Source organism: Channa argus, chromosome 15, assembly GCF_033026475.1.
Source record: "Channa argus isolate prfri chromosome 15, Channa argus male v1.0, whole genome shotgun sequence".
In the NCBI taxonomy this organism is placed as follows: Eukaryota; Metazoa; Chordata; class Actinopteri; order Anabantiformes; family Channidae; genus Channa; species Channa argus.
Genome location: NC_090211.1, coordinates 19,108,240 through 19,136,202, shown reverse-complemented (window position 1 = coordinate 19,136,202; position 27,963 = coordinate 19,108,240). Strand labels below are relative to the sequence as shown.

At 43.6% G+C, this 27,963-nt stretch overlaps 2 protein-coding genes across 4 annotated transcripts in view; both read right to left on the bottom strand.

The window, feature by feature from the left end:
- Positions 1-12,138, bottom strand: part of myo15aa (myosin XVAa) — a 30,537-nt gene extending 18,399 nt beyond the window's left edge. For 2 of the 3 annotated variants that reach the window (XR_010910915.1, XM_067478304.1), the window contains exons 1-19: positions 8,910-9,790; positions 8,725-8,788; positions 8,528-8,641; positions 8,242-8,403; positions 7,223-7,336; positions 4,675-4,733; positions 4,232-4,355; positions 3,981-4,076; positions 3,743-3,874; positions 3,527-3,652; positions 3,068-3,145; positions 2,787-2,944; positions 2,651-2,696; positions 2,427-2,551; positions 1,635-1,752; positions 1,352-1,527; positions 480-564; positions 289-342; positions 119-200 (exon numbers count right to left, since the gene is read on the bottom strand). Coding sequence is in view for 2 of the 3 variants with exons in the window: in XM_067478304.1 (XP_067334405.1) it covers positions 119-200; positions 289-342; positions 480-564; positions 1,352-1,527; positions 1,635-1,752; positions 2,427-2,551; positions 2,651-2,696; positions 2,787-2,944; positions 3,068-3,145; positions 3,527-3,652; positions 3,743-3,874; positions 3,981-4,076; positions 4,232-4,355; positions 4,675-4,733; positions 7,223-7,336; positions 8,242-8,403; positions 8,528-8,641; positions 8,725-8,788; positions 8,910-8,929 (1,933 nt within the window). In the remaining variant the exon portion in view is untranslated. Of the gene's footprint in view, positions 1-118; positions 201-288; positions 343-479; positions 565-1,351; positions 1,528-1,634; positions 1,753-2,426; positions 2,552-2,650; positions 2,697-2,786; positions 2,945-3,067; positions 3,146-3,526; positions 3,653-3,742; positions 3,875-3,980; positions 4,077-4,231; positions 4,356-4,674; positions 4,734-7,222; positions 7,337-8,241; positions 8,404-8,527; positions 8,642-8,724; positions 8,789-8,909; positions 9,791-11,424; positions 11,500-11,711; positions 11,822-11,969 lie in introns of those variants that run through there. The other variant, XM_067478305.1, reaches the window with a different exon arrangement.
- Positions 12,139-12,368: 230 nt separating this feature from the next.
- LOC137100131 (uncharacterized) lies at positions 12,369-18,999 on the bottom strand. Its single transcript, XM_067477760.1, has 2 exons — positions 12,760-18,999; positions 12,369-12,455 (listed from the first exon to the last, which is right to left on the bottom strand). The coding sequence occupies exons 1-2, from the start codon at positions 18,265-18,267 to the stop codon at positions 12,369-12,371; spliced, it is 5,595 nt and encodes a 1,864-aa protein (XP_067333861.1). The 5' UTR covers positions 18,268-18,999.
- Positions 19,000-27,963: the final 8,964 nt, after the last annotated feature.

Genomic DNA, 27,963 nt, shown 5'->3' with positions numbered 1-27,963 from the left:
ACAGTTGTTCCAATATGAAAATAAATGAAAGGGCCGAAGAAAGTGTCGGCAGCCATTTGGCCTATTTAAGAAAACGCTGCACGTTGACCACACAGTGCACAGACAGACATGTACTCACGCCCTGCGGTCTGCAGCAAAGTGCCCAGCTCTGCAGGAATCACCAAGTGTGTGACATTCACCACTTCCCTTTTGGTCAGCTCCTGAAAAGTAACATGTTTCTGATTTATCTGCAGAGTTCCAGGGGATGTGGAGTTTACTGCGTAAATCCCCTCTCAGTATTAGGATTACCATTTCTCTCTTCCTCCTCTCCTCCTCAGCCTTTCTCCGGGCTTCAAATTTAATCTGCAGACAAGTAAATTCAAAAAAGCTAAACCAAAGCTAAAGTTTGTCTCGACAGAACATTCATGTTCCTTCATGCTTTCATCCTTTGAATATGAAATCAAATATCACGCTGTGCTCAAAAAGTGCAGTACATGTACCTTGATGTATTGCTTGCGGTTGACATACATGTGCACGAGCGAGCGGAACCGGACCACACTCGCCCTCATTTTCACGTAGCGCTTCCTGCAGCACAGAATGGGAATTGCAGTATCGTGCAGTTTTGAATTTCAAACCACATGTTTGTGCCCACAAAGACGCCAACGTGTTACAATGGACTCCACCGTTACAATGTTGTGCTGCTTACTGATCATAGTCCGGTGCTCTTCTACACATAATGTTTTTTTTTATCAAAGTTTCCTTCTAAGTTGATATGCATTTTAATTAACTTAACTTAATTAACTTAAGTAAAGCAAGTTGATGGATGTCACTGCAAAATGTGCCCAATAAGTGGCCATCTGTGGCTCCCTTATCCATTTTTTGTTGGTCCCACACATTTGCCCAGCTTGTTTGTCCTGACCGTACACCTCTGTCCCATCCGACCATCGTGTGTCGTCAGGGTGACGCCTCTTACGCTGCCTGGAGAGGGAGGCTAAGAAAGCGTTGGACGTGGTTGGTATGCCGTGTCATAGTCCACCACCTTTAAGTTAAGTGATGTTCCTTCCAGTTTGACCCAGATGGCTTCTTTTACACCTCTGTCAAACCATCAGTCTTCTCTGGCCAGAATGTGAACGCTGCCGGCTTCAGAGGACTGACTCTTGTCTTACAGATGCAGACGAACTTCCGAATCCTGTCCTGATATACTCACTCTTCTGTGTTGTGTATCATGCATTTGTGAAAATGTTGTTTTGTTTGAGTAGCCTTTAGTAGGTATTTAGTAGGTAGTAGGCCTTTAAGATATCTATGACCTGAAAGAGCGAGAATATCTTTTTTTTGGAGATTCTATAGAATCTCCAGGTGCTGAGAAGCTTACCTGGTGAGGAAGCCTCTGCACTGCGCCTGCAGCCTGACGATCTTGTTGCGGAAAGCCAAGAAGCGTTTCCTGACGAAGAACATGCGGGTGTAACGCTGCAGGGTCAGAGCGGCGAGATGACGTGAGCGCTCTCGTTTACACTCCAGCAACTGGTAGATGTCCTCCTTCAGAAACAACTGGCATCCACAAACAAACGTCATGTTGGCTTAGAGGACATCTTGTCACTAAAAGACCACACCTGAGTTTTTAATTTGTAAGGGAACCAGCTGGAGCAGACTCTCACCTTTGTGACTCCCACGTGAAAGGCCCCTGGTCTGAGGGGACACAGTTTTCTGAGCACTGTCACACAGTTCTCTCCATTTGCAGCTGGAAGATCTTGAATCCCCACCAAGGACTTATACCTGTGATGACACACAGTCACATGCATGCACGAACACATGTACAAAAGATATAACCTCAATCATACACAACCCAACTTCCCACACTCTTAATTAAATGAACGTTTCCACAATAAAATACAAATGTTACTCCGACCGTAGGGTCGAAGGTTCGCGTCCCACTCTTTCTGACCACATGTCAAAGTGTCCCTGGGCAAGACAATGATCCCCCAACAGCCCATCCCAAGCCCAGTAGAAATTGGGGAGGGTTGCGTCAGGAAGGAATTTAATTTCAATCTACTTTGAGGGCAGTCCTCTTCTCCATAAACTTACAAAAACAAGTAGAGGATGTTTGTAATAATTTGCTTTACAAAGAATTTCTATTATTGGAACGGTGGTGGAGTGGTCAGTGCTGCTGGCACACAGCTAGAAGCCTGCACGTTGGCGACCTGTGTGTGACGTTGGCATGTTCTCCCCGTGCTTGTGTGGGTTTCCCCCAGTCCAAAAACATGCATGTTAGGTTAATTGGTGACTCTAAGCAGCCTGTAGCTGTGTTGGCCATGAGATGTGGCCTGTCCAGGTGCTGATGCTTTTATTCTACTAGGTTCCTGAACTCTACTGGAGGCGTGAACACAATTCATTCTTCCATCGCCAAAGTGCCTTCCGGCAACCGCTGATTACCACTGTGTGTTTGTTACCTAAACAGGAAGACGTAGAAAGGCATTCTGACAGGATATCCCTCTCTACGGATCCGAATTGTCTCCAGGACACCGGAGTGTCGCAGCTGGTTGCCCACCAACTCGTCCTCAAACACACCTGGTTTCTGAACGCAGACGTACACACACATTTAAGTGACGGTCCAACACGTGACAGCACGTTTGAACTCATGCAGACTATGATCGGCGACAGGGTTCCAATCTACCTTCGTATTATTTGGCTTAATGCAGCGAACGAAATAAGGATTGCACCTGAAACGGAAGAACAAAAGTAACTTTGAGGGAATTGTGTGTACAGCAGCTGTGCGTCACCAAACACTGCACACTCAACGCTCGTCTCACCTCTGCATCTTCTCCACCAGCTCCATCAGAGACTGCTGGAACTTGCTGCTGACTGTGGGAGCTTGGTGTTTTCTGGTCACTGTGCTGCTCTTCCTCATGTGGCCGCCTCTCTGCTGACCCATGACCTCCGCGTGAGCCAGAAAGAGGTTTGACACCATCTGGACGCACATGCAAACATTCACATGCGTTCACACACATTTCACTGTGGATCTGACGAGCTTTTTAAAGGCCGTGTGACTTCTCATGTAGACCGAATCTTGATGCGAGGATTCTCTTCTCACCTTGTTCTTGCTGCGAGTGAACAGGTCCAGGACATCTTGATGGACTTGGTCGTGGTTCTTATCAAGGAACTTGTAAACCTGCAGAGTTGACATTATGGATCATTGAAAGCTCTGTCGGGAATCAGTAGAAGATTATTTTAGCCCCACTTACAATGTGACAACTGCTGTAAGGACTCACAGTGAGGTTGACATTGGGAAAAGTTAACAGAATGCCTTTTTTTTTTTTAACATTTAGAGGAACTGTGAGCCGAACCACTGACCCTGCAGTTGGTGGATGATTGTTGACTTTTCATTTACTTTTACACCCTGGGCTAAATACAGGAACATGGAGGTATATAGAAGCACATCCAGAGTCATTGCTTGTCATTAACTGCCAGCCAATCAAATAAGTTCCATCGCAGACCCTGTGACCAATAGCAGGCTCCGTGACTCGACATGAGCCAGCAAAGAGCTGCGTACCTGGTAGGTGACCCGACCGGCAAAGTGCTTGATGGTGAATTCGGGCAGTGGCATCTTTGGCTTCAGATACAGAGGGTTGTTGCCATGGTGATAGTGACACTTCTGGAGAAAAGTGTGGTCCGTTGCCTGGAACCAAATTAAACACCACATAGTTTAATTTGTATGTATAACATACTTCTACATGTGTTGAGATTTGGGTATTTCTGCTTTCCCCACCTGAGGAAAATAGCTCTGGTCATCCAGGATCCTCAGTATCCCATGAGGCTTAGCGGCAATTAGGTTGATGCAGGGTTGGTTGTCACTAAATGGGATGTCCTGCCAGGAGATCTGTTCCCTGCTGTACTCCTCCTGGAGCACATGCAACATGTCTCGAATATAACAACTATGTGTCGTCGCATTAGACAAAAGTGTGTGTGAATGATGGGGCGTCTCTGCAGGTGTGACACGAGCTCACCTGTTCTTCCTTGAAAATGATCCTGTTGAAGAAGAACTGCAGGTACTCGTTTGCATAATTAATGCAAAGCTGCTCAAAGCTGTTGAAGGCCAGATCCTGATGACCCCCCGCCCCCCCCAGAAAAAAAAAAACAAACACACACACACACACATACACACAACACATACACAGCTGGTGATCATTTATGTCTCACCAACATGTCTTAAAAGTGTTTATTCTAAAGACTCCCCAATGTGCAAAAAATGGATCACCTCAAATCCGTAAATGTCCAGGATGGAGATGGAGAGGGTGTGTTGGCGAGGGTACACCTGAGCGTTGATCCTCTCTGTCAGCCAGTGGAAGAGCAGCGAGTACAGGATCTTGGCAACAGCATCTCTGCAGAGCAAAAGTTTGACGCAGGTGAGTTTTATTTAATTCACTGTTATCTTTAAAGTGGTTTGAGTGAGAATTAATTTGACTTATTGAAAGACATTAGAAAGCTCAAATACAATATTTTCTAGTACAAAGTATATATCAGATTCTCATCACAGGACACAGTACTAAATATAGATACAGATAGAAAAATATATAGTATGCTCAATTTCTGTATCACTGGTAAATATTTGGGATTATTTTCATTTTCAGAAGGAAATTAACGTGACATTCATCGGCAGGAAAGACATTCGAGCATGTTTGGGAATGAGGCTGTGTTCACCTGGCATCAACAGCACTTTCCACAGTCAGTGGAGTGTAGATCTTGTCTCTCATTGTCTCCTGTGGAGAAGACGGGAGCTTACAAACACAGCTGTCACCTGACAACGCATTTCACATAACAGCATCCTGGTTTCCACTTGGTTATCGCCATATATGGTGATCTCATCCCGTTTCCTGTTGCAACTCAGTCACTTTGGTCCAGACTGGAGAGACACTGAGACATTAAAAACAAACCCCTAACAACTCAGCTGACTGCTCACGTCACACATTTTGTTTTGGGGGTGACATCGATCAGCCGCAACATTAATACCACCTGGTGGTTTTAATATAAAAATATGATTGTTGTTTTTTTTTAAATATGATGAACTAATAAATGCAAATCTATCATTATGAATTAACCCCCTGTCAGCACATACAATGGTTAAAATCAGCTCCATCTTTACCAACAGTGACCATTGACCTTTAGTTTTTATTAATTACTGTACAATTTGACATAAATACTAGAATCAATATTGTTTTCAACACATTGTTTTCTTCGCAAGGACTCTTTTTTTTGTAAACTGCGTAATACTTTTGCTTGAGTAAAAGATTTGAAGTGGTACTTGTAGTGGACAAGTGTCTCTGATTTGACTTTTCTTGCACCATCACTACAGTATTGTTACTTTTGCTGAATACAACCCATATTATGTAACTTTTAAATAAACTCTTAGGCTGCAGTGGGTAGAAATAATTAAAATACTATAGTTAATAATACTAAACAAAAGCTTCTGTTACTATTGCCACAAATGCTAATTATTGTCCGTTCAAACACAGTGGCTCTTTCTCTTGTAAATACATGTGATACATAAATATATGTGTAATAGTAGCTCAACAAAGATACAGAAGCTTTAAACCTGATTTTTACTTCACGTGAAAACACACATATCTAACTATATCAGCAGCATTTGTGTGTGTTTGAGACAGTCAACAATAAAGACCTCAAAGGAAATAAAACTATTCAGTGTGGCTGAACTGGCAGAAAAATTCTGTCCTTTCTCTCCTTTTTCTTACGTCACCAGCTGTGTTTCTCATCTCTCTCACACACACACACACACACGCTCTCCTTTGTAATTAGGAGAGCAAAGAGCCTCCATGTGCACTTTGTACTTTTAATATACTTTTAATGTACTGCTCTTGTTACAGTCCTTTTATTCTTTCTCATCACACTTGTTTCAGATGCATCACACGACCGCCTGGACAAGTGGACCAGCTTGTGTGTCCATACTACTGACAGATGGGAATCTTGGATAATAGGACAAATGATTTTCACCTTTTTACCTACTGATGGAAATGAAGAAACACTGGACGGTGACCTAAACTACAGCAGCCAGGACAGGTGCATACAAGCAAGTTTTTTTTGGATGGCTTGTTTTTATCCTTCACTTCCCCCAGTTTGAATACTGAATCCTTGGTATGAATTCTTTTCATTTGAATGTCTTTTTATGCTCAAGGAGACAATGGTGGGTTCCTGAATGCATGCTGATTCTAAAGGATAATGGCTGACTCCACAACAGCCTCACAGACACCACCAACTAATTTAGTACCGTGCAGCTGTTACTTTAATCGATTTGTCACTTTAGAGACTCTCCTGCTGATTGCAGATATACTTCTGATTTTGGGACTTAAGGGCTTTTAGATGTAATATATTCTCAACAAGTAGGGCCCTTTGTTTGCCTTGTGTGTGTGTTTGTGTGTGTGTGTGTGTTCCTTATTTCAACACAATATTAAGCATGAAAATCTGGACATAATAATTTCTCCAGTAAACTTAAACAAATAAAGTACGATTTTAAATTTGGGATGTGTAGAGGGTTGAGGCATTAAAAACTGAATTCATGCTTGTTTGCATATTGTAGGCCAAATTATGAAATATGATAAATCCGGATCACATCTTTTACTGTCTTTATGCATGCTCATATAAAATATGAATAATAAAATTAATATAAACAGAATGAAAATGTAGTCAGCAATAAAAGATGCAACTAATGGGGATGGAAGAGCATTAGGACTAAAGGAGCAGTGAGTGTGTGATGTGTCTGCAGCTCCACTCTACGTTAGGGCCGATGGGATTGATGAGAATTAACCAGCAGGAGGAAGAGAATAAAATGACGCTGTAAAGTACAGAAAGTGCAGTACAGGCTCATTAACCCCAGTTTAATTTAAATTTGTCAGCATGTAAACAATTCAAAAATTTAAATTGATTCCATACAATTACGATTTGTAAATTATACATTTGTAGTGTCTGTTTTTATTTCTTTTACTTTTAGTTTTAGATAAAGGAGGATAAAACTATGGGTACAGCTTGAATAGTGGTCGCTTTACAGCTGCGTGCAGAAAAAAACAGCAATCTGTAAATTGTCTCGCAACTAATTATGAGGGCACATAGACACAAAGGGTCATTTGATTAGTTAACCAGCCAAGAGAAGGCAAACAAACTGACGAGTGAAAGCAGTTTTGTTCTTGCCGATACTGTAATGTTAGTACACGTGCACGACACAGAGTTTAATACTGACTGTGACTTTGTGGGTGATGGCTTTCTGTAGTCCCTCAGGTGAGATCTGCAGCAGCTCTGCCACGACTCTGATCTCCCGAGCACTGACCACTGACGCCACCTCTTGGCCATCTGCCTGTAGTGCAGCAGGGAAAGGAAAAACGCTTCAGCTGTTGCTAAATGTGAAAGTAGGTTTTATTTTTATTATGCAAGTTTTTTCTTTTTTTTTTAGTTCATTAAATTTCCTTTGACACACTGCAGCTGACTCACTTCCTTAAAAGTGGCAGAAAAAACACGATACTTGCATGTATCTTTGATCATGTTCAAGAACTGATGATCCACCAAATACAAAAGTATAAGTACTTTACTAAGATTTCGCTGGGCATCAATCTGACTGAGTTACGGATAAACAAACTGTTTTAAACACTACTGAACGTGATGCAAGTCTAGTTCTGGTTTGTCCACTTTGTGTCTCATTAATAAAGTTTATGCAGAAATCTGAAATGCTCTGGTGTTAGAAAAATAAAACATTGATTTAATTTAATCTTTAGTTAGTAGCAACACTATGCAAATGTTCAAGCTACACACCAGTGAAACACAAGTGTATAAATATATTTGCAGTCACGTTTATGCACCAACAGGTGGTTATTTCACAATAAAATATTCCATTAGTTCATTGCATTCTGTGTGGAGAACATGTATCTGCAACGTATTTAGCTGTCAAACAAACGTAGTGTAAAACACCTTCCAACATTGTCCTCTGAAGTGTAGTGGACTAAAAGTAACCGAAAGGGGAAAGTAAGTACAAGTGGCTTGAAGATGTACAGTATTTGACTGAATGTAGTCAGTTACCGAGCACCACTGTATATAAGTGGTCAAGTATTCCAAAACATTTGAACAATTCGTGCTGTAAATTAGGTACAGTTTGCACGGGAGCATTTAAATAGCCAGAAAGATGACTGATAACTAAAGACTAAAAACTAAAACGAAGGACACACAGACAGCAGGGAGGAGACGAAATGAACCTACAAGTTAAAGTACCTCATATTTCTGAAAGTAGACGTTTCCCAGGTGCAGCACGGAGGACAGAACTCTAAAGACGGCCGACTGGTCGTCAGCAGTGAAGCGAAGGATGTCCATGGCAGCAAGGAGACGCAGGAAGTCTTCTGCATCATTCTTTCCTTTTATCCCACAGTCTCCTCCCTGCGCAGAGAGACACAAAGGACACATCAGTCTGGACGGAATAAGTGCAGAAGTGAAGAGTGTGTTGATGTGAGGGGGTGTATCTCAGCACGACGACACTCCTGAAAGCTCCAGTGTCTTCTACCTGGTTGAGATAATAGTAAGTCTCAGCCTCTTGCAGATAGAACGTCTGCCTCTGCTGTGAGGGAAGTCCTGCCAGCATCTCATAGAAGATGTGATAGTTCCTCTCATCTTTGGCCTGGAGCACAAAGAAAAAACATTTACCTCAAAACCTGCAGAACATAATCCGACATTGTGCACCATCTTGAGTTAGCAAGTCACCTGGAAGACAATGCGGGACTTTTCCAGAAGATACTGGGAGGTTATGGCACCACTGATCACACCACTAAGAGAGAAAAGGCAAGGAGAAGACAGCGGACAGCAAAGGGGGAAAGACAGGAAACACTAAAACAACAGTAGTGACAGGAACGGAGACTGGGACATGAGTGCATTTGGTTCATACTCACTCCTCCAGAAAGACCTCCATGTATTTCCCGAAGCGACTGGAATTATTGTTCCGCACGGTTTTGGCATTTCCAAAAGATTCCAGCAGAGGAGCTGCCTCAAGAATCTACCCGGCATTTGAACGCACCGCAAATCAAAAGCAATTCATCATGTGGGTGACAAACACGCTGAAAACATGTATCATGACAGAAACTGCAGCCTTTTAGCAACTGGTGTCTAGAATAAGTGTTCAGGCTTTTCGAAAAATACAGAAGAAAGGACTATGACCAATAAGTATGAAATACCTTTTTAAATAATAAACACTCCTTGGTTAGAAGTCACAAGACAAACACACTACACTGTCACACGGCACAGCAAAACACTGCAACCTGCTATTCCTGGGGCCACTTATTAAGTTGTAAAATGCAAAGGGAAGCCCACTACCTCGATCTGCACTCAGAGCCCGTGGAAATCCCGAGACAGCAGGAAATAAGAAAAGAGGTATGAGTTAGCCTGTGTGTGTGCGTCCAGATCTGGCTGTGCATATAAGTGTGTGCATCATACCTGTTGTGCAAGATTGGACTTGTGATGTATTGCCGCTAGATAGCGCAGGACTAGTTTGGTGGCCTCGGTTTTCCCAGAACCACTCTCCCCACTGAAACACAGCAACACAAACTAAGTGGACAGAGCCGACAAGCATTTAACACTAAGTTACCCCGGTTCTCCGTTAGCGTTTGAATCAGCCAGGTGGTATTAATGTTGGGGTGGTCAATTGAAAATAAAATGCTTTTGAAACACTAACAACCTGCGTACATTTACTCACTGTTTACTAAATTATTTTTATTTTATAATTATACACTTCATATGAAATTTAGGCAGGAAAAGGCTGGATCCATTGTTTCTTTTAAAGGTGCCAAGAGCTTGAACACGAATGCTAGCTGATCATGCTCGTGCTGTGTCAGCCCCTAAATTATGGAATAGTTTACCCCTGAATGTCAGAGCAGCCTCAGACCTGCAGCAAAAATGGGAATTAGGTTCGTGATAAAATGAACTAAGCTTTAAAAAAGGTTGCATTTCAGCTGTGTGTTGCCTTCAGCACGTTCTTTTTATACCGTTACTAGCTGAAGGGTCAGATTCCCAATAGAAGAAATGAAATGTCTGTTGAATAAAAAAACAAAAATCTGGTTTGTGAAGTGGTAAAGTGTGAACATTATCCTCACGCTGAGCACCACTACACCCAGGATCTATTATTTGATCCTCCTCACATCTCCACTGCTGCTGCTGGAGCGTTTGGCTTCATTGGCTCAGTGACGTGAGGCCGAGCTACTCGTCCAGGCCACAGTTCCATTTTTGCGTTAAACCACCTGAAACGGTTTTACACACACATCTCTGTGCTGCCAACAATTCTAAACACTCTCATTATGTCAGCTTGGCCAAAAGGTTTGTGTGTGTGTGTGTGTGTGTGTGTGTGTGTTGGGATTTTTCATGACATTGTGACCACATTCCAGCATAAAGTTTCCACTCACGTGTTGGTCGGCTAAAAAAACAAACTATTACTGGTCACTGTACACCAGAACTCAGTTACCCCTTAACATGCACCCACTGACACACACACACACACACACACACACACACACACACACTCACTCACTCGTGCACACACTCACTCCTCCTCTGACACATAATATGCACCTGGCTCAGACCTGGCTGGGCTTTCCTTACAGGTGTCTCCTTCCGAATACAGCTAAAGTGTTTCAGGTGTGTTTGAGTACGGGCATGTGTGGCAATTTTGTACTTTATATGATTGTTCACCTACAGTATGTGCGTGTGTGTGTGTGTGTGTATAAATTTTTTGACGTGAGAGGAGGTGCTGTGTATGTTTAGTGTATTTCAATTAAAGTTTAATTGTGTGTGTGTGTGTGTGTTCCTCCAGGACATCAGTTTTGACAGGAGGAGAAACACCTGTGACAGGCAGACGCAGCACAGGAGGGGTGAGGGACGTCTCTGGCTCTGTCTTAAGTTTTCTTGTCAGTAAGCCACAGACAGAACCTCATGAATTCACAAACACTGGTCCAGATGGAGGCCGACAGCTGTCAGCCCGAGCAACCTTTACCAAACCGCTAAAATAAACCGCTGATAAAATCCTAAAACAGATTATATGAATGTTATTTATAAATGAGTGTCATTTACTTAACACTAAAATGAGGCTGAGTTTAGTCGGCAGTCTGAGATTATTAAACGATGAGATTTTTTTACAGTTCAAAACTTGAGAAGATGTTCACTTAATGTGACTAATTTGGCAGGTTCACGCCTTCTATTGTCGTTAGAGAAACCTTTTCATTTGTTACAATAAGAAGGTTTAAATACTGGTTACCCTCTACGTAACCAGTATTTACGAAAAAGTACTGTTGTGATCATTTCCTTTAAAATGTCCAGTTGTCCCCCCTGTTAGTAAAGTGAATGAAGACTCTCTTTAAGGTAAAATTACACATGGTTGGTGATCCAATTTACAGGGAGGACTGTGATTCAGTTTCTTACCTTATTATTATGACCTGGTTGTGTTTGGCATCCATCATTTTGGAGTAAGCAGCGTTTGCTATGGCAAACAAATGTCTGAAGGAGAGAAAGCAGTTACATCCAGCTTTCAGGCAGAATTCATTTATTACTTACTTATGTTTTTAACCTTTTATCAGAACTGACAAACAATAGTCTCTAAAATAAAACATTCAAGGAGAAATCAGTTGTGGCGAAGAGATAAACCAACAACAACAAATGTGTCTTTTGTGGCAGGAGGTTTCCACAGTTTGAGAGTGAACACGACTTACGGGGGGTTCTCTCCCAGAGCGCGACCCTTGTACAGCAGCACCATGTCTGTCCCGTAGATGTTGTACATCTTATAGGGGTTCACAGACACCAGAATACTACCTATGTAAGTCTGGGAAAGACAAGGAATTAAAAAGTACAGAGAGGTGATGAAGGCATACGTGTGATTTCAAAATCACATGCGACTTCATAATGAACTGATTCGAGTTTAGGTGGTGGACATACAGTGCGTTAGATGCAGATATTGTTCTGACACTTACATAAATGTGCTGCCTCTCAAACCTTTTCCTTATATTCATCCGAACAGCTTCTTCATGCATCTCCCTGGATGGAAGCCGTACGTGAGATTTATGTAAAAGAACAAGCAGTGCAACACGATGCCAACCTTCAAATCTGGTTTCATACAAAGCATTTAACCCTCCGCTTGTCCCTCTCGTTTAGCATTTCACTGGCCGCTTCATTAGCTGCACCAGTACAATCTAATAAAATCCAATGCAGCAGCTCTGCCATTTTAAATGGAGCGGCCAAAACATTAGAACCATCTCTTTGGATTGCTTTAGACTCTAGAGGTGTTCCTAATAAAGTGGTCAGTGAATATTACTGCTTCACATCCTGACAAAGCAAATGGAAAACATTTAAAAAGTGATTTGCTTTTCATCTTACTCTAACTGAGTCATATCTTCCACTCCCTCCTCTTCTCTTTGGTCCCGGGGGCTCACGTTAGGCAGGCTTCTGATTGAGTACATCTAAATCAGACACCCAAAACAGAAACATTGATAAATACATGCACACATTTACTCACAAGTACACGGTAATTTTCTTGTCTATAAATGATTGTTCCCAGACCCCATTTTTTGCCTGCCTCTCACATAAGAAATGTCATTTTATCTTCCCTCGCTAATATGTAAGGTCTTCATCACAAAAACCTCCTAACATCCCTTGCAGCTGCAGAAATTCACCGTGAACGTAAACACTTTACAGGTCTGCATGACAGTGCACGATTTTAGCTACTGTGGTGTGTGGTGTGTGTTGTCATTTGAGTACTTGTACCTTGTCAAACCAGTTCCCCCGGGGTTCTCCCTCCCTGCTGAGATTCCACTCAACTGGTTTATGTACCACATGTCCCTCTCCTGTCAGGCTGTGGGGATCCACCATCTCTCCATCTCTATACATTGACCACTTATTAAGGTTCTGCACTGTCCCGTGTGGTAGAACCCTCTCTGCACCCCACACATCCATATCTTGCTGCTGACCCATCCCTTCAACTCCAGGTCCCTGTGCCCAGTGCTGTTCAGGGCCAGATCCTTGCAGCTGTGGTGACACTACTGCATAGGAGGATGGTAGGCGAAAAGAGGCCCCCCGAAGGTGAGGGTTCTGCAATGCACCAGAGAGGTTAAGAGTGCGAGGTTCTGGAGGTCTAGGGGCACCAAGCCGTGTCATTATATTGCCATCAGGGAGACGGTACTTTGCTGCACGAAGGTTTGGGTTCTTTGATAAAGCGTTAGACAAGTCAAGTGTTTGAGGTGCAGATGTTGACTGAGAGTGGGTCATCAGAGTTCCGTCTGGCAAACGGTATGTGGCAGATCGAAGGCTCTGATTGCGGAGAGCATTGGACAGATCCAGGGAACGCGGCTCAGGGGTATTAGCAGAACCAGGCTGCCTCAAAACTGATGCATTTGGAAGTTTGTAGGAAGCCCCACGGAGGCCTGTGTTTAGCAATGCCCCCGAAAGGAGAGGAGCAGAGGAGGCAGATGAGGAATCTTGAGGTTGATTCTGGGAAAACAGCGATGATCCTCCTGGGAGCTGAAATTTTGCCTTACGCAGGTTAGCATTCATCAGAGCACTAGATAAACCTGGTGATGATATTGCACTTTCAGGATTCTGGGTCTCCTCCTCTGGACGCGTTAATATTGAACCATCCGGTAATCGGTAAGAGGCCTGGCGGACATTAGCATTGAGAAGAGCAGATGAGAGCATGGGAGAGGAAGGTGTGACGGGCTGAAGGACTGGCTCATTCCTTGTAAGTAAAGTTCCATCTGGTAGCCTGTATGTGGCTTTACGTACGCTGGGGTTCAGAAGTGCAGAGGAAAGTATAGGTGAGGACATGGAGGGTGCCGGTGTCGGCTCAGTTGTAGTTACAAGAGTGCCATTGGGCAAACGATATGTTGCCTGGCGTAGGCTTGGGTTCTGGAGGGCACTGGAGAGCATCAATGGCCTCCCACTGCCAGTAACACCACTTCCACCACCGGGGGTAAGTGGAGGCTCAACAGCTGGCTGAGGTATTGACAAAGTGCCACCCGGTAGCCTGAACATGGAGCCCTGGATTTGAGCAGTCCGGAGTCCACCAGAGAGAAAGGACGATGTACCTCTGAGAGACTGGGAGGAAGGTGCAGGTGGGAGAAGAGGGCCTTGAGTTTGAGGAGGTGTAGGGACAATTGTATAGTGGTTGGCATTGCGTTGTAGAGGAGATGAGTAGGAGGCACTGCGCAGGCGTGAATTCTGCATCAAAGCATTGGAAAGACCAAGGGGAGCATATGGACTTACCTTCTGGTTCATGTGCACATCAACTGTTATCTCCCCCTGCCCACCTGGCATAGGAGAAGCACTTCTCTGTAGGGGTGAGGTGCTGCTGACATTTTGCAAATAAGGGTTCTGGAGTGTGCGTCCTAACTGTGGTGATAATGGTACAGCTTGAGGGAGGTTTGGGTTATTTGGGGAAGCTGGTCTCTGTAAAGGAGAAGAGTAAGCAGTGTTGGAGTAAGAGATGGAGGAACCAGGAGTGGGAGGAAAGGGAGCACCTCCAACCTGCGAGTTTGGTAAAGCATTAGCAAGCATTGGGGATGGGCCTGGTTCCATCACTGTGTAACCGTATTGGGTTATACCTTGGGATGGTGGGAGAGTACCAGGAGGAAGAATAGGGTGATTGCCCGGACGTTGAAAAGTCATTGGTCCTAGACTCTGAGGACTCATAACCCTGTGGGGCAGGGGGGAAGGTGGATGAGATAGGTGGTGCATGGGAGAGGCTGAACGAGAGGGCAGAGGAGATGGATACTGCAGTGGCTGTGGAGTTTGCGGTCTACTCTGCAGCCTTCGCACTGATGGTTGGGGAGAAAGGGGGCCACTCTGTTTTAAAGAAGGCTGAGGAGAAACAGGAGGCACTGGTGGAGGTGCTCTGAATGACTGCCTTGATTGAAGAGAAGGTTGGCTTCTGGGCATACGAACTAGCGGCTGCCCTCTGCCGACAGGTCTGTGGAAGCCTCCTTGGGAGGCACCGGTTCGCTTGGACTCCCTTAAACCTGCAGGCCGGGAGCCTGTCCTGGCCAGCATGGGAGTTCCAGCTATGCTGCCTATCTGTCCTGAAGGAGAGGTGGGGCCACTATGGATAGAAGACCTGAAAGGGGCTACATGTTGAGTGACAGGTGGTCCATGTCTACTGTGTCTCTGTGAGTAAGGGTTAGCTGGGGAGGGTTTCACAGCCCCCATGGGTACATGATTACGACCTCCTGCAGCTCCTCTCATTCTGCGAGTAGAGGACCGTGTAGGGAGGAGGCGCCTGCTGAAATGTGAAGGGGAAGGAGAAGGAGGACGATGAGGAGAGGTGGGGCGGAAGGCTTGGGGTGGGGACTGAGATCTCTCAGGGAGAGTGGGACTTCGTCTTTGTGGGTTTGGAAGAGGAGGAGACGCGGAACGCCTCATTGTTAAAGTTTGTTTCCTACCTTTAAACAAATGTGGTCTGGTAGATGGCAGATGCACTGCATCAGGCGGGGGTTGCTGTCTAAAAGAGAGTCTTGGTGAAGGTGGTGGACTTGGTCTCCTCCTCAATGAACCCCGGGGTGAAGCAAGGGGACTAAAAAGTGGAGACTGGGGTCGAACAGTTGATGGACCCCTGCGCAAACCCCTTCCTCTTGTCAGGGATTGTTGAGCTCTAACTGACATCCCTCTCCTGTGCTGTGGTGGGGAAGCAGGTGGGCTGGGTGATCTCTGTCTTTCAACTGGGGAAATTGGCCTTTGGTCTGCCATTGAGGCTCGGTGAGAGCGTCTCCTCCTTTGAAAGCGAGGAGAGAAGTGGGGTTCTGGATGGATACCTGTTTGGAAGTCCATGTGATGTGGTGAGAGGCGGGGGGATGGAGGTACCATTGGCCTAATTGATCCTGGCCTTCGCAAAAGCTGTGGAGACGGTAGGGGACTCATTTGTCGCACAGGCCTAGGTGAGGCCACTGGTGAATGGAGTGGTGAATGCATCAGTGGAGGCATCTGCGGTTGCATTGCTGGGATAAATGGTGACATTTGCCCCATCTGCCCCATTTGCAACATTTGTGGGTCCTGAGGGAAGGATGGTTGGTACACTTGGGAGGACAGCTGTGGTGCTAAGGGAGATGTGGACAAGTGACTAGGAGAAACAGAGAGGGGAGCATAGAGAGGCTGAGGGATAGGGAAGTGGTCTTGATGCAGGGTCATAGTCCTTGGAAAAGGCGCTTGACTAGGAAGAAGGGGGGTTTGTGGTTGATTCATGATAGTATGGTAATGGAGCTGTGCAGGATGGTATGTGGAAACGGGCTGCTCATATTCTATATCAGACATAAATTCCAGATTGTTGAGGGCTAGAGCTGGGGAGGGAGGGAGAAAAACTGGGGATGAGGAACGGGGATGAAGAGGCGGCGGTGGCAAAGTTTCCACCTCTAGTCTTTCTTTTCCGAAAAGCCTAACCTGGGGCCTGGGGACCCTGAACTGCTCTGTTGAAAATTGCTCAGCTTGTGGGTAATGCAGCTGTTCCTGTCCATATGGTTGTCCTGTCTGGGCTGGAACCAGCCCAGTGTCCGTATAGAAAGGCTGCTGATAGTGGTTATAAGTAGCAACAGGGTCTGTATATCCCAGCATTGGGTCATTATACAAGCCTGAAAATACATCATAACTGCTATTTATCCTAGCATATGGGTCCACCATTCCATCATTATAAGCCATATTGTGGTCAAAATAATCTCCAAACTCATATGGGTCATAGAAACCATCTATGACATCACCGTAGTAACCGTATCCCTCTGGCTCTATTGCATATAGCAGTCCATCTTCATTGTAGTAATACTCCATCCCTTCATCACCACAGTAATCTTCATACTCATCATCATAGTAGTCACAAGGGTAACTGTAGTAATCCATGTCATCGTCATAGTATAACTCGTCATCATAATAAAAGTTGCCTTCATCATCATAGTAACCATATTCATCTTCCCACTCATCATCGTCATCATCATAGTAATCCATTTCCTCTCCATAAGGGTCATAGGTCATGGGTCGTCCCGAGAAGCCTCTAGGTTGCCACCGGTCGTAGTACTCGTCCTCATATTCATATTCATCATCGTCATCATCATCATCATCATACTCATAGGCCTCATTGTAATAATGTGCTTGTCTCCCTCTGGTGCCCCTGTTGGCAAATGACAGCCGCTTTTTCCCCCGTCCCCTTGCACGTGCACCCAGATGACCCTGGCCCTTGGTATTCAGGAACTGCCCTGTCAGCCAGTTTGTTGCTGCAGCTATTCTTCCTATCATCCAGCCTTTAGTCTTAAAATCTGGAGCTCCTTTCTTTCTCCCAAACATGCCTTTGAACTTCCCTCCCAGACCCTTTGCTTCTGTTGCCATCTTTCCTTTCCCCCCTAAGCTGGACAGGTTTATTGTCTTTTTAGGTGACGTGGTTTCTTTTTCAGTTTCGTTTTTTTTATTAAACAAGCTGAAGCCAGACAGACCTGGCTTTTTGTCAGCGGAAGGTGATTTAGCCCCAAGCCCAGCAAAAAGCTTGCTGGCACCTAGAAGTGGTTTCCCCCCGGCGGCCGGCTTCTTTTTCTTGGAGAGCCGCAGGAAGAGACGGGAGGTGGTTTTAAGGTTCCTCTTCGGTTTGGCTTTCTCCGGCGGCTGTTGTTTAGAGGGTAAGCTAAAGGGAGAGGACTTCCCTGTGAGGCCCGTGAGGGCTTTGGAAGCTCCTTTGAGTTGAGCCTTGGGATCTACAGTCTTGCCAGTTTTTGCTGCTGCTGTGTTTTTCTTCTGTCCTTCTGCAGCAAAGCCCATCATGGCCTTGGAGGCTCCTTTGATGTGAACATCACTCATCTTTTTCAGGTTTACTGCACCCATCCCTTTCTTCGTCACTGGCTTTTCTTGCTCCTCATCATCACCATCATCATCAGATGCAGGTTTCTGTTTAGCAGGAGGCTTAAAACCCTTTACAGCTATGGCCTTGGACGCCCCCTTCAGAGCTGCTTTCCCTTTTCCTTTGTTTGTCTTCTTGGTCACTACTTCTTCCTCGCTGTCATCATCCTCGTCTTCCTCAGACTTCACCTCTTCTTCTTCTTCCTCCGACCCTTCGTCTGATTCGCTGACAGGTTTCTTTCCCTTCCCCTTCTTCCCATCATCCTTTCCTTTACCTTTAGCTGGTGGCTCCTCTGCTTTCTTTCCGCCTTTCTTGTCATCTTTCCCTCCCTTCTTATCATCCTTTCCACCTTTTTTTGGCTCCTCTGATTTGCCCTTTTTGGCAGCGGATTTTGTATCACCTTTTTTAGGCGGCATGATGTCTCCCTAATCAAATCATTCTCAACAAGATGAGGAAGGCAAGTTCCCAAAGACGTGCAGAAACCAGTCAGTATCAATGTCAATGTTGATATGTACTCGTGAGTAGATGAGTCCAAAGAGCTGCAACATCCTCCCGTCGCCAATTATTTTCATGTTTTGTCTCCTCCTCCGTTTGAACACACACTCTTTCTCAAGTCGGCTGTTCTATAATGCACACTGAGACAATCACAAAGCACAGTCCTTCAAAACACGATCTAGTAACGGAGTCGGAATCTCAGCCATCAGCGCTCGCTCGCATTACAGTACGTCTTCAATCCACAGCAAAAGAGCTGTTGTGTGTGTGTGTAAAAAGAGATGGAAAACACTCTGGGAGGAATTAAATTTTAAAAAGTCGGTGCTTATTTAATTTGAAATCCAACATATGAAACAGTCCCCATACCAACACCAAACTAAAACTGTTTCAAATTCCTGGTCTCGTTGCTCTCTATAGGTTTGTAACCTCCCAGCATCACACGATGAATAAAAAGACCCAGTGACAGAGTCTGTGTAGTCCTTTGTGCGTCTCCCATTGTTAGTGCATCCTGTGAGTCCGGCAGTGACCCTTCATCTTGGCTGCCGCACCAACATTGGCAGGATGTTCCCCCAACAAGGAGAGCCAACGTGCATGTGTCTGTGCGAGTCTCGGCCTTCAGGGGTGTCCTCGTCTTTGTCTGATCCTGAGCGAGTATGTCCGACGCGTCTGTGGATGTATCCACCCACATCCACGTCACCTTGCCTCTTTGACCTCCTGCAACCCTCTGCATCTCTCTCTGGTTACTGCGACTTCATCCTTTCCAGTGCTTGCCCCAACTCGAGACCTCGTGACATCCCCAGTGCAGCGATGAGCATATATATTGTATGTCTGTGTGTCCATGTGCATCAGAGTGAGTGTATCCCCAGTTATAGTTGCAAAGGGCACCTTTATGGACTAGCTCTACAGTCTTGGGGTAACCCTATCTGCAGGCTCCCGTATGAATAATGCAGGCTCGCTGAGCTGTTGCTAAACTGTGTCTGAGAGGCGAAGCCAGGCTGAGCCAAAACCCGCACACACACACATCAGCTGTGGCATAGACCACAGCTGAGAGTGATGCAACAGCATTTCTAACTCTGTATGCACATGCATACAGTACACATGTTCACATTTAATACAAAATGACACAGCGTAGTACTTGACTACAGTCACACATGGGTTGTTGAAATGAAGAATCAATTTAAGCTTGTTAATTACTTAAACAATTGCAACGTGGACTGAGATGCGACGACCTTATATACTCGACTAAAGTAACTCCATTGATGATGGTGTGATATAAATTCATTGATGACGGGCTGATATTCCAGGAGGTCATCTCAGTGGCAGATGAATGTTTAATGACTGCTCTGTGTTCTACCTACGCTGCATGGATAAAACATTCATTGTTGACGGCTCTAAATATATCACAAAGGGTCAACCCCACACTGGCCCGCTCCACAGCCAATATATTATACATATGGGCTAGTGTCAGAGGTTAATAGCCACACACCAAAAGGAGGAGACAAAAGATAAAGTCACATTTATACAACAGGTCCCACACAGGAGGAGACAGAAGCTTACATTTGCAAAATGTTCCTAAACTAACAAAACATTAAAAACATGCAACAAAAGCACATTTTCCACCTCAAACAACTGAACTTGTACCTGAACTTTTACTCTCTTTCAATCAGTCACTACACACTAGACAATAAAAGACAAAGTACATCCACCAAAGTCCAAATATCCCCTGCTCATTTTACTAGAGATAACAAACCCTGAAGAGAGATTTCCTCAGAACGTGTGCAGGTGACGCTTATTCATTATGCAGATATTCGATTTTAGGTGAAATTTCCATTTTTTTTCTTTCATTTGAGAAAGAATAGAGTAGAGATGCTGTGTGATATTGAGTCTCTGAATTATGCTCACTGTAAGTCCTGCATTTCCAAGACAGTTGGATGAAGAAAAACTCTTTTTTACAGGATTTCAACAGGTCATCTCAGTGCAGTTGCAAAGAGCAGCAGGGTTTATTATCTCTAGCGTATGTAGAGACTGATTGAAAGACTGCAAAAGTTAAAAATAAGTTGTGTTGTTTGATTGAAGGCATTTGCTTTGGTTGCAGGTTTTAAAGTCTCATTTTTCTGTGGCTTCCCAAAAGTCCAAGTGAAGGTGGTAAAAGTAAATCCCTTGAAAAAAGAAAATAATTTCGATCACTTACAGATCCCCATCTGAGTTTCTTTCCACTAAACAAACTAGTAGGCCCGACCTAAGACAGGATCTGAGCAGAAATCTGTATCATGTGTCTTCAGAGGCAGTGACCATGACAAAACCCTTAACTGTCTGCAGGCTCCACAGCAATAACAACAACATGTGGTATCATCTGACTGCAGACTGAGATAACGGGATGAAGAAAGAAGAGTGTGCACAGAGACAAGTTCAAAAGTTCCTTCCTGCTTATCAGCTACACAAACAGTGAAGGTTGTTGGTCACCAAACAGGTAAAGAGACACACAATGAGATCTATTTGATAGGCGTGATATGTATCTGCTCTCTGGTTGATGTGGTCTGTTGACTGAGTGAACTGGTAACGAAGAGCGCATGGATGACAGAGATGGAGCGGGTGGAGAAAGCGGAGAGGGAGGGAGCTGGCCAAAGGTAAGGAGAGAAAAGGACCCGCAGAGGTGCATCAGTGAACTGTCGATGAATGAGCTGCATAGTGCAGAAAGAAGTCAGATTCAGGAGAAGTGACAAAGGGAAGAAGGAGAGAGATTGACAAAAAGAAATGAACTTGAAGCAAAAGGATTTAGGAAGGAGAGCAATGATAAAAGACGGTTGTAGGTAGAAACTGAAGCTGGAGAGAGATGGAGAAAGAGTGACGTGGGTGACAATAGTGATCAAGTGAGGGGGCGAGAGATAAAGAGTGAGGGAGAGTGTCTTCATCTGTGTGTCAATCAGTGACAACAGGCAACACGAGACTAATAAAGGAGATCACCTGAGCAGAGCACGGCCAACAAGCTCATTTAATGAAAGCACACGCTCGCTCGCACGCACGCACGCACACACACACTTCATCGCCTCCTGATTGATGCGACGTCAATGAAATTAGATTATCATGAGTGATTATCATTCACGAGGGAAATCTCTGGAAGAGCAGCCCATGATCTCCACTCGTTCAGTCTTCTGTAGGCAGATGGATGTCAGTTCCTGCATTTAGCATAGGTAAGAGCAGCCTCTTAGAGTATCACATAATAATAATAATAATAATAATAATAATTTGAGCCATGTTTCCTGAGCACATTTATAACTGCTGCTCTGTGGCCTTTAAACCCACGTTTAAAAATGAATTGACAGAAAGTTTGAGTTTCAATGGGACATACTTTTTACCCAGTTGTCTTAATGATTATTTATATAGACCTAGTTCCTAGCCCCCCTCCCCCCTTGCGTTTAAATTACAAAGTGAACAAGAAGCAGTTCATTTGAACAGCACTTGAAAAAGATAGCAGCCATGGAAACGGGTCCCCATGGAGACGGATGTGTGCCAGTGAAGCACTGGCAACAAATCCAGAGAGTGGATTTTTCACAGTCTCACATTGGCAGAGCTAGACACACACACAGGGGAGATAAGGAAATGGAGGTGGCCTTGACATGGAGGTGAAGAAACTGAAGGTTTCGGAGGCTCTATATCTTTATGAAGCACTTGTGTTAAAAAATTGGTTTGACGTGTAGAAATAGCGACATCTGCTGGTCATATCGCATGTGACAGGCCTAATTAAGCAGTTGATCAGAATACAAGTTGTGTTTTTACAAGTTGGCTTTTGTATATTTGTGAGAGCAAAGCATTCTTTAGCCCTTAACGCTGCCATCATTACTTAACCACCTCTTCTTATAATGAACTCCGGTACGACCTCATTACCCACGTTGAGCTCAATAATAAACATAGAGTAGAATTATCACCTTTCTGACAGTTTCAGCTTCAAAACTGAGAAATTCTAACATTGTGAAAGTAGAATTCAGGGCAGAGCTGCTGTTTAATATGCTAACATTTGCTGGAAATGTCAATTACTTGGTCGCATTCTGACCTAATAATTGCACAGGATCACCAGTGTCACTAGGATTTATGAGCTCCATTAATCTCTGCATCAAAGTGAATGTCAATCCATCCATGGCTTTTTCCTTGGCTCAAGACCAGAGGCCCAAAAGGTCATCGTGAAGAGTCTGAAAGTTTCAGAGCCCACTTACAGGATGCAAAATAAAAATGACCTCCACAAATTATAAAAACATGGCGGACAAAATGACTGAAACTGTCTGGGACCCATTTTCTTATGATCTGAATCCATCTAATAGTTGTTGATATATTTCAGTCTAGAGGACCAACAAATTGACAACATTAGAGCTATTTGCCATTTGACATGACCAAAAACTGTGACTCACATTTACTGAGAGTCAACATTTCTGTGCCCCCTTAACTGTGTAAAGCATGTGTGTGTGTGTGTGCGTGTGTGTGAAATATAAAGAGGAAAATTACCAGCGAACAAAAAGGCGACGAGAGAGAGGGACAGTGTTTTTGTAGATGGAGAAGCTGAGACAAGGGCATCGGGTTTCCTGTAAGCCTTTAAACCCCGTTCAGGTCTTAACCTTCCCTACCAGATTACCGTGTCTTAATAATGGCAAGAAGTAAGTGACACGGAAAAACCTGCCACAGAGGATCAAACACCAACACTTGCTATGAACAGACCTGAAAATAAAGAGTCCGATATTAACAAATGTGCTACAAGTAAAATTCGAGCTCTAACGATCAGCGAGAGTTTCACACTTATACACAGCACAACGGCAGTTTCCACCTTTCACATCGAAATATTCTACCGCGTAGTTTTTTTTTTTATTTGGCAGATGCTTTTACCCAAAGGGTAAAAAAAAGATCCCGAAGCGACAAAGGCAGCATTAAGATGCGTCCGACCTGGAGTGTGAGCTCGCTGCCGTGACTCCCTAAACACCTGAGATGTGACTAGATCACCTCAAAGTTCGAGCATGGAGAGATCTGATAGTCTGAGTTAACGTATTTACACAGTGTTTACAGTTTATGACGGATGCTGTGATCACAGGTCCTTTAAGTTATATATAGATCCTAGGAAATATGAGTTACAGGACAACTTTTAATATCCAAAAACAACAACTCCTTATTCGCTTCTAAACAGTACAACAAATCCTGGAGATTAAAATACTACTACTACTACTAATTATTGCTACTATTATTGTTATTATAGTAGTAGAACTAATAATAATAATAAAACACTGAATGATGTAACATCTCATGTACAGCATACGTTAAGTTTGGATTCTGAGTTGCTTCCCTTCCCCCTTTTCAGGGATATTTTATCATATATTCTGATGATGATGGTTGTTATTATTATTATTATTATCCACAAATTAAACGGTCTGCTGATCCCACTCACTGTCTGCTGAGGTGTGGCTGCAGTGAATCCTGGTCTTCATCTGGAAACCTCTGCTAATGTTTGAATAGCCCCCTGCCCACACACACACAGCAGTTCAGTCCCCTTACACGGCATCTGCTCTGTGGCCAGACAATAGCGCTTCAATGCCAAACACGCTCACTGTTGCTTTGGCGAAGCTTCAGCAACTACATGTACATCCACAGTACAAATGTACAGGGGTACGATAGTAAGAGGGCAGAGGTGATTCAGGTATTTGTTGATTGTTTTACTTTAACCCTGCATCAGTAGTGCAGCCATTAGATTTCTCAGTAAACACGCTGCACCTGTACAACCACTGGGCAGGTGCACTGTGCGTTCATGGGGAGAATGCACACACACACACACACACACACACACACACACTCGTTACGCTATCTTCATCTCACACTGGTGTGCAACTGACAGGGACTAAACCCCTGCATGGACAAATAGTTGTGACGTTTGTCTCGGGGAAGCTTATCAGTACCACACACACACACACACACACACATTAAAGCAGTGTTTGCATTAGAATCTATGAATGAGTGGATGCTGGCTGTACAGCTCAGCTTCATAAATACCTGCTAAAAGATAAGACGGAAAACATTAAGGCAAATGCCCACAAACAAACAAAGGTAACATGTGCTCCGTTCAGTCCTGGAAAAACAAGACTTGATTGCCTCTAGAAGACACTTCAAGCTCATACTAATGAGTTCAATCGAAGTTTGGTATTAAGTGAGGAAAAGAATCACGAAGCCGTGAATCTTTACTCCTGTTTACATGTTAAATGAAGTCGGTTTTTTTCTACACTGGTTTGAATCTGATCAGCAAACCACTGTGTGCACCACTTACTACTGAAAACCGTCTTCCACAATGCACCGAATAAAAGCTGAGACAAGAAAATTGACTTTGAGGGTCCGAGGACAGGGGATTTCATTGTTTTGCAGACTGAGGCAAATTTGTGGTTTTTGGGTTTTGGGCTCTAAAATCGGATTCCTCCTGATGAACTATTCCTTACTGCACCGTGGGGCCTGCAGTGCTTCACACTAAGCTTGGCTTATTTTGTCCTCGGGCTCACAATGTGGGGCACTTCAGCCAAACGTCCTTAACATAAGACGACAGCGTGGTTGGATTCTCAGCTCATGCAATGAGCAGTCTGAAGCAGAAGAGGGCAGAAGAGGCATATTAATCGAGGTCCAGATGCACCAAATGACCATGAGTAAACATTCCAGACAAAATCTTATTTTTATTAGTGAATCCAGCCGAAAGGTCCATTTATGGATTAGTATATAGGTAATTTCGACCTCACCAGATCATATTCAGGCTCTGTACAGCAGCTTCTACTGCGTTTAGTAAGTTTGTCAGTATACAGCAGATAATACTTAATCACAAGGGTTAGGGTTGACTTCCCTCTATTAAAATATCTCTTCTTCTAGCTGAAAATGCCTCCAGGTGACATCACTCGGAGGAACCTCTAGTTAAGATTATGTCATGTTTGTTGCTTATATTATAGAATTTGTAATCATGGTCAAACTCAGCTAGAAGCTGAGAAATATTTTGATATGGGAAAGTCAGAGGGAAGTTTCGTATATTTACATCCTAAACTAAAGCCAACTGAAGAATCTGCAGTAATTCAACAATATTTTAAGTTCCACTGAAAACTGACTTTCTACAAAAAGCGAGACATGTTGTCCAATAACTACAAAGTTACGAACTTAAGCTGCTCAGTGTGTAAACTAAATCATTTTACTTTAGTTTGGACAACTTGGAAACAAAAGTTCACCAGCTGCCTCGAAAACACAATTTAACTATTAAACCAAAGAGCAGTTAAAGTAGTTTAGCATCAGTTTATATGCATATATCACATAAATTATATAATTTATTTTAAATGCATATATAAAGTCAACATCAGGACTATGTTCAAACTCTAAAAAATAAGATTGTGAAGAGTTTCTCCACTCAAACAGTTCCTGCTGGGGAGTCAACTAGTTCTGTTCAATTCATTTTCTGAATTGAGTGAACTGTCTCTTCTTCATTCATTCAACTCATCATTCGTGAGAACAACTCGTCTTTATAAGGTGTAAAGTGGTCTGAAATGAATGGACTGGAACTGAATTACATTCAAATGAACAAAACGTATATATTTACATTAAGACGTTTTATAGTGTATCTGCAAGGACCCACGTTTGGCTCTGGACACTGATCGTTGTTGCACGTCATCCCATTAATTTATGTACTTGCAGAAGTATATAGCACCATCTGATTCAAAATTTGACGAGGCATGTTTTTTTTTTTTTTATACACTATACAAGTTATACTCAAGAAAACATGTTAAGTCAGGAGCTAACTTAAGTTTGGTAGCAGCTACTTTTCATTTGGCATTTAGCTGTTTTTTTTTTTGTGTGTGTTCAATCCGGTGAACACAAAAGCAAGTTTGACAATGCACCAAAAACAGGCGGTCAAACGTTGCAGCAAACCTCTAAACCCATGTACCGAAAGGGATTGAAAGAAGCACTTACTCTCAGGCTCTAATGTGATCCGTTAAAAACAACTCTGTTGCCATAAGGAAGATTACACTGGAGAAAACTCTGTTACATCGAATTTGCAAAATGGGGTGAGAAGCCAAGACATGCGAGATGCAAACTGTGCTTCTCTTAACTTACACCTTTAAACCCCAAACTGTGTAAACAACACTCATATGATGAAAAGTTCTTGCTTATGTTTGCAGTTACCACACACACACGCACACACACACACACTTTGGCATGCCATATGGAGCCAAGCAGCATCAAGTGTCATGCCTGCTCCACACAATACACACTCAGTGGACCGTACCTTTGTTTCTTCTTGTTCTCCACAGAACTATCCCTCCATCGTCCCTCTCTTCAAGTTATTCCAAAGCAGAATCTCTCCATCCATGACTCACTCTCACCAGACATCTTTAAAGCATCTCTGAGGCCAGAGGCGTCAGCACCAAGCCCCCTCTCTGTCGCTTGTGCACTTGCAGAGCCTCCCACTCAGTCCCCCTCTCCTAGACCAAAGAGATGCTTGTGAATATTTAATGATGCTATTGTGTGTGTGTGTGTGTGTGTGTGTGAATAGGGAGCATTGGCTGGGTGTCCATACTTTCTCAAAGGAAAATGAACAGCGTGCCTTCGAGGAAAAGAGACAGTGATGCAAACAGCGGGGCTTCGGCGATGGAGGCAGTGGGGAGGGGTCAGAGGTGAATGGCCCCCTCTTCAGCAGGCACCGAGGTGTGCAGCATGTCCACTTTAAGGGACATCTTTTCATAAGAATGACACTGTCCTAAAGTGCGGAAACGTAGTGCACTTTGAACGAGTGCTAATACTAAGTACTAGTACTTAATTTATAGAGTGTGTTTTGCTGGTTCATTACTTCATTATATGTTTGCAGAAGTGGAAATAAACTAAACATCTACTCAGGTAATTTACATTTTAAAGAAACCTCCACCTTATTTGAGTATTTCAACTACACCAGATGGAAATACCGTACTCATTTCTAACCCATTTCCTCGGGTCCACCATTTATTCTGCTTTGTTGTTTGACAACTTTAGTTACTCTGCAGATTTTAAGTACTGTAATTCAAGTACAATAATAAATAGATAATGGTACTTTATAAAAGGGTAAATGAGTTTGTTGATCCCCAAAGTTTCACAATAAAACTCCAGTTCATCTCCCATAGCAGGAAATTGCTCACCTTAAATCTCAAGTGTGCATATCTGCAAGTAGTACACAAAACACACGTGTGCTGACGGAACTTGAAACCACGGATTCTGGGAAGGGACTGTTCAGTGAAGTAGCAGACATCTTGTTTCCTGTAGTTAAAGCTGCTGTAGTCAATATTTTATAACAATGAGTCAGATGTATAATGTGGCAATGGCAGCTTAAAGCCTGCAGAGTAGTAGGAAGATTTCTTTAAACATTACAGGTGAGAAACTTCAGTCAAGCCTGCTCTCAATTGGCAACATGGGCTGAAAGATACAATTTCTAATGTTAACCGTTTATGCTATAAAGTAACTGCTACCATGACGGAATTTGAAGATATGAGCAATTTCAATCATTGAAAATTGCCCACAGCTAAATTCACAATATAAATGGATTTTAAAATGTACAAAAGAGTTAAAACACGTCTCGCCAATAGATTCACAGATGAGTT

Excerpts from the sequence above, each read along its gene's own strand:
- LOC137100131 (XM_067477760.1), bottom strand. The coding sequence starts at position 18,267 with ATGCCGCCTAAAAAAGGTGATACAAAATCCGCTGCCAAAAAGGGCAAA. Across the intron at positions 12,456-12,759 it reads GGGGGAACTGGTTTGACAAG|ATGTACTCAATCAGAAGCCT; the intron begins GTACAAGTACTC and ends TGTCTGATTTAG.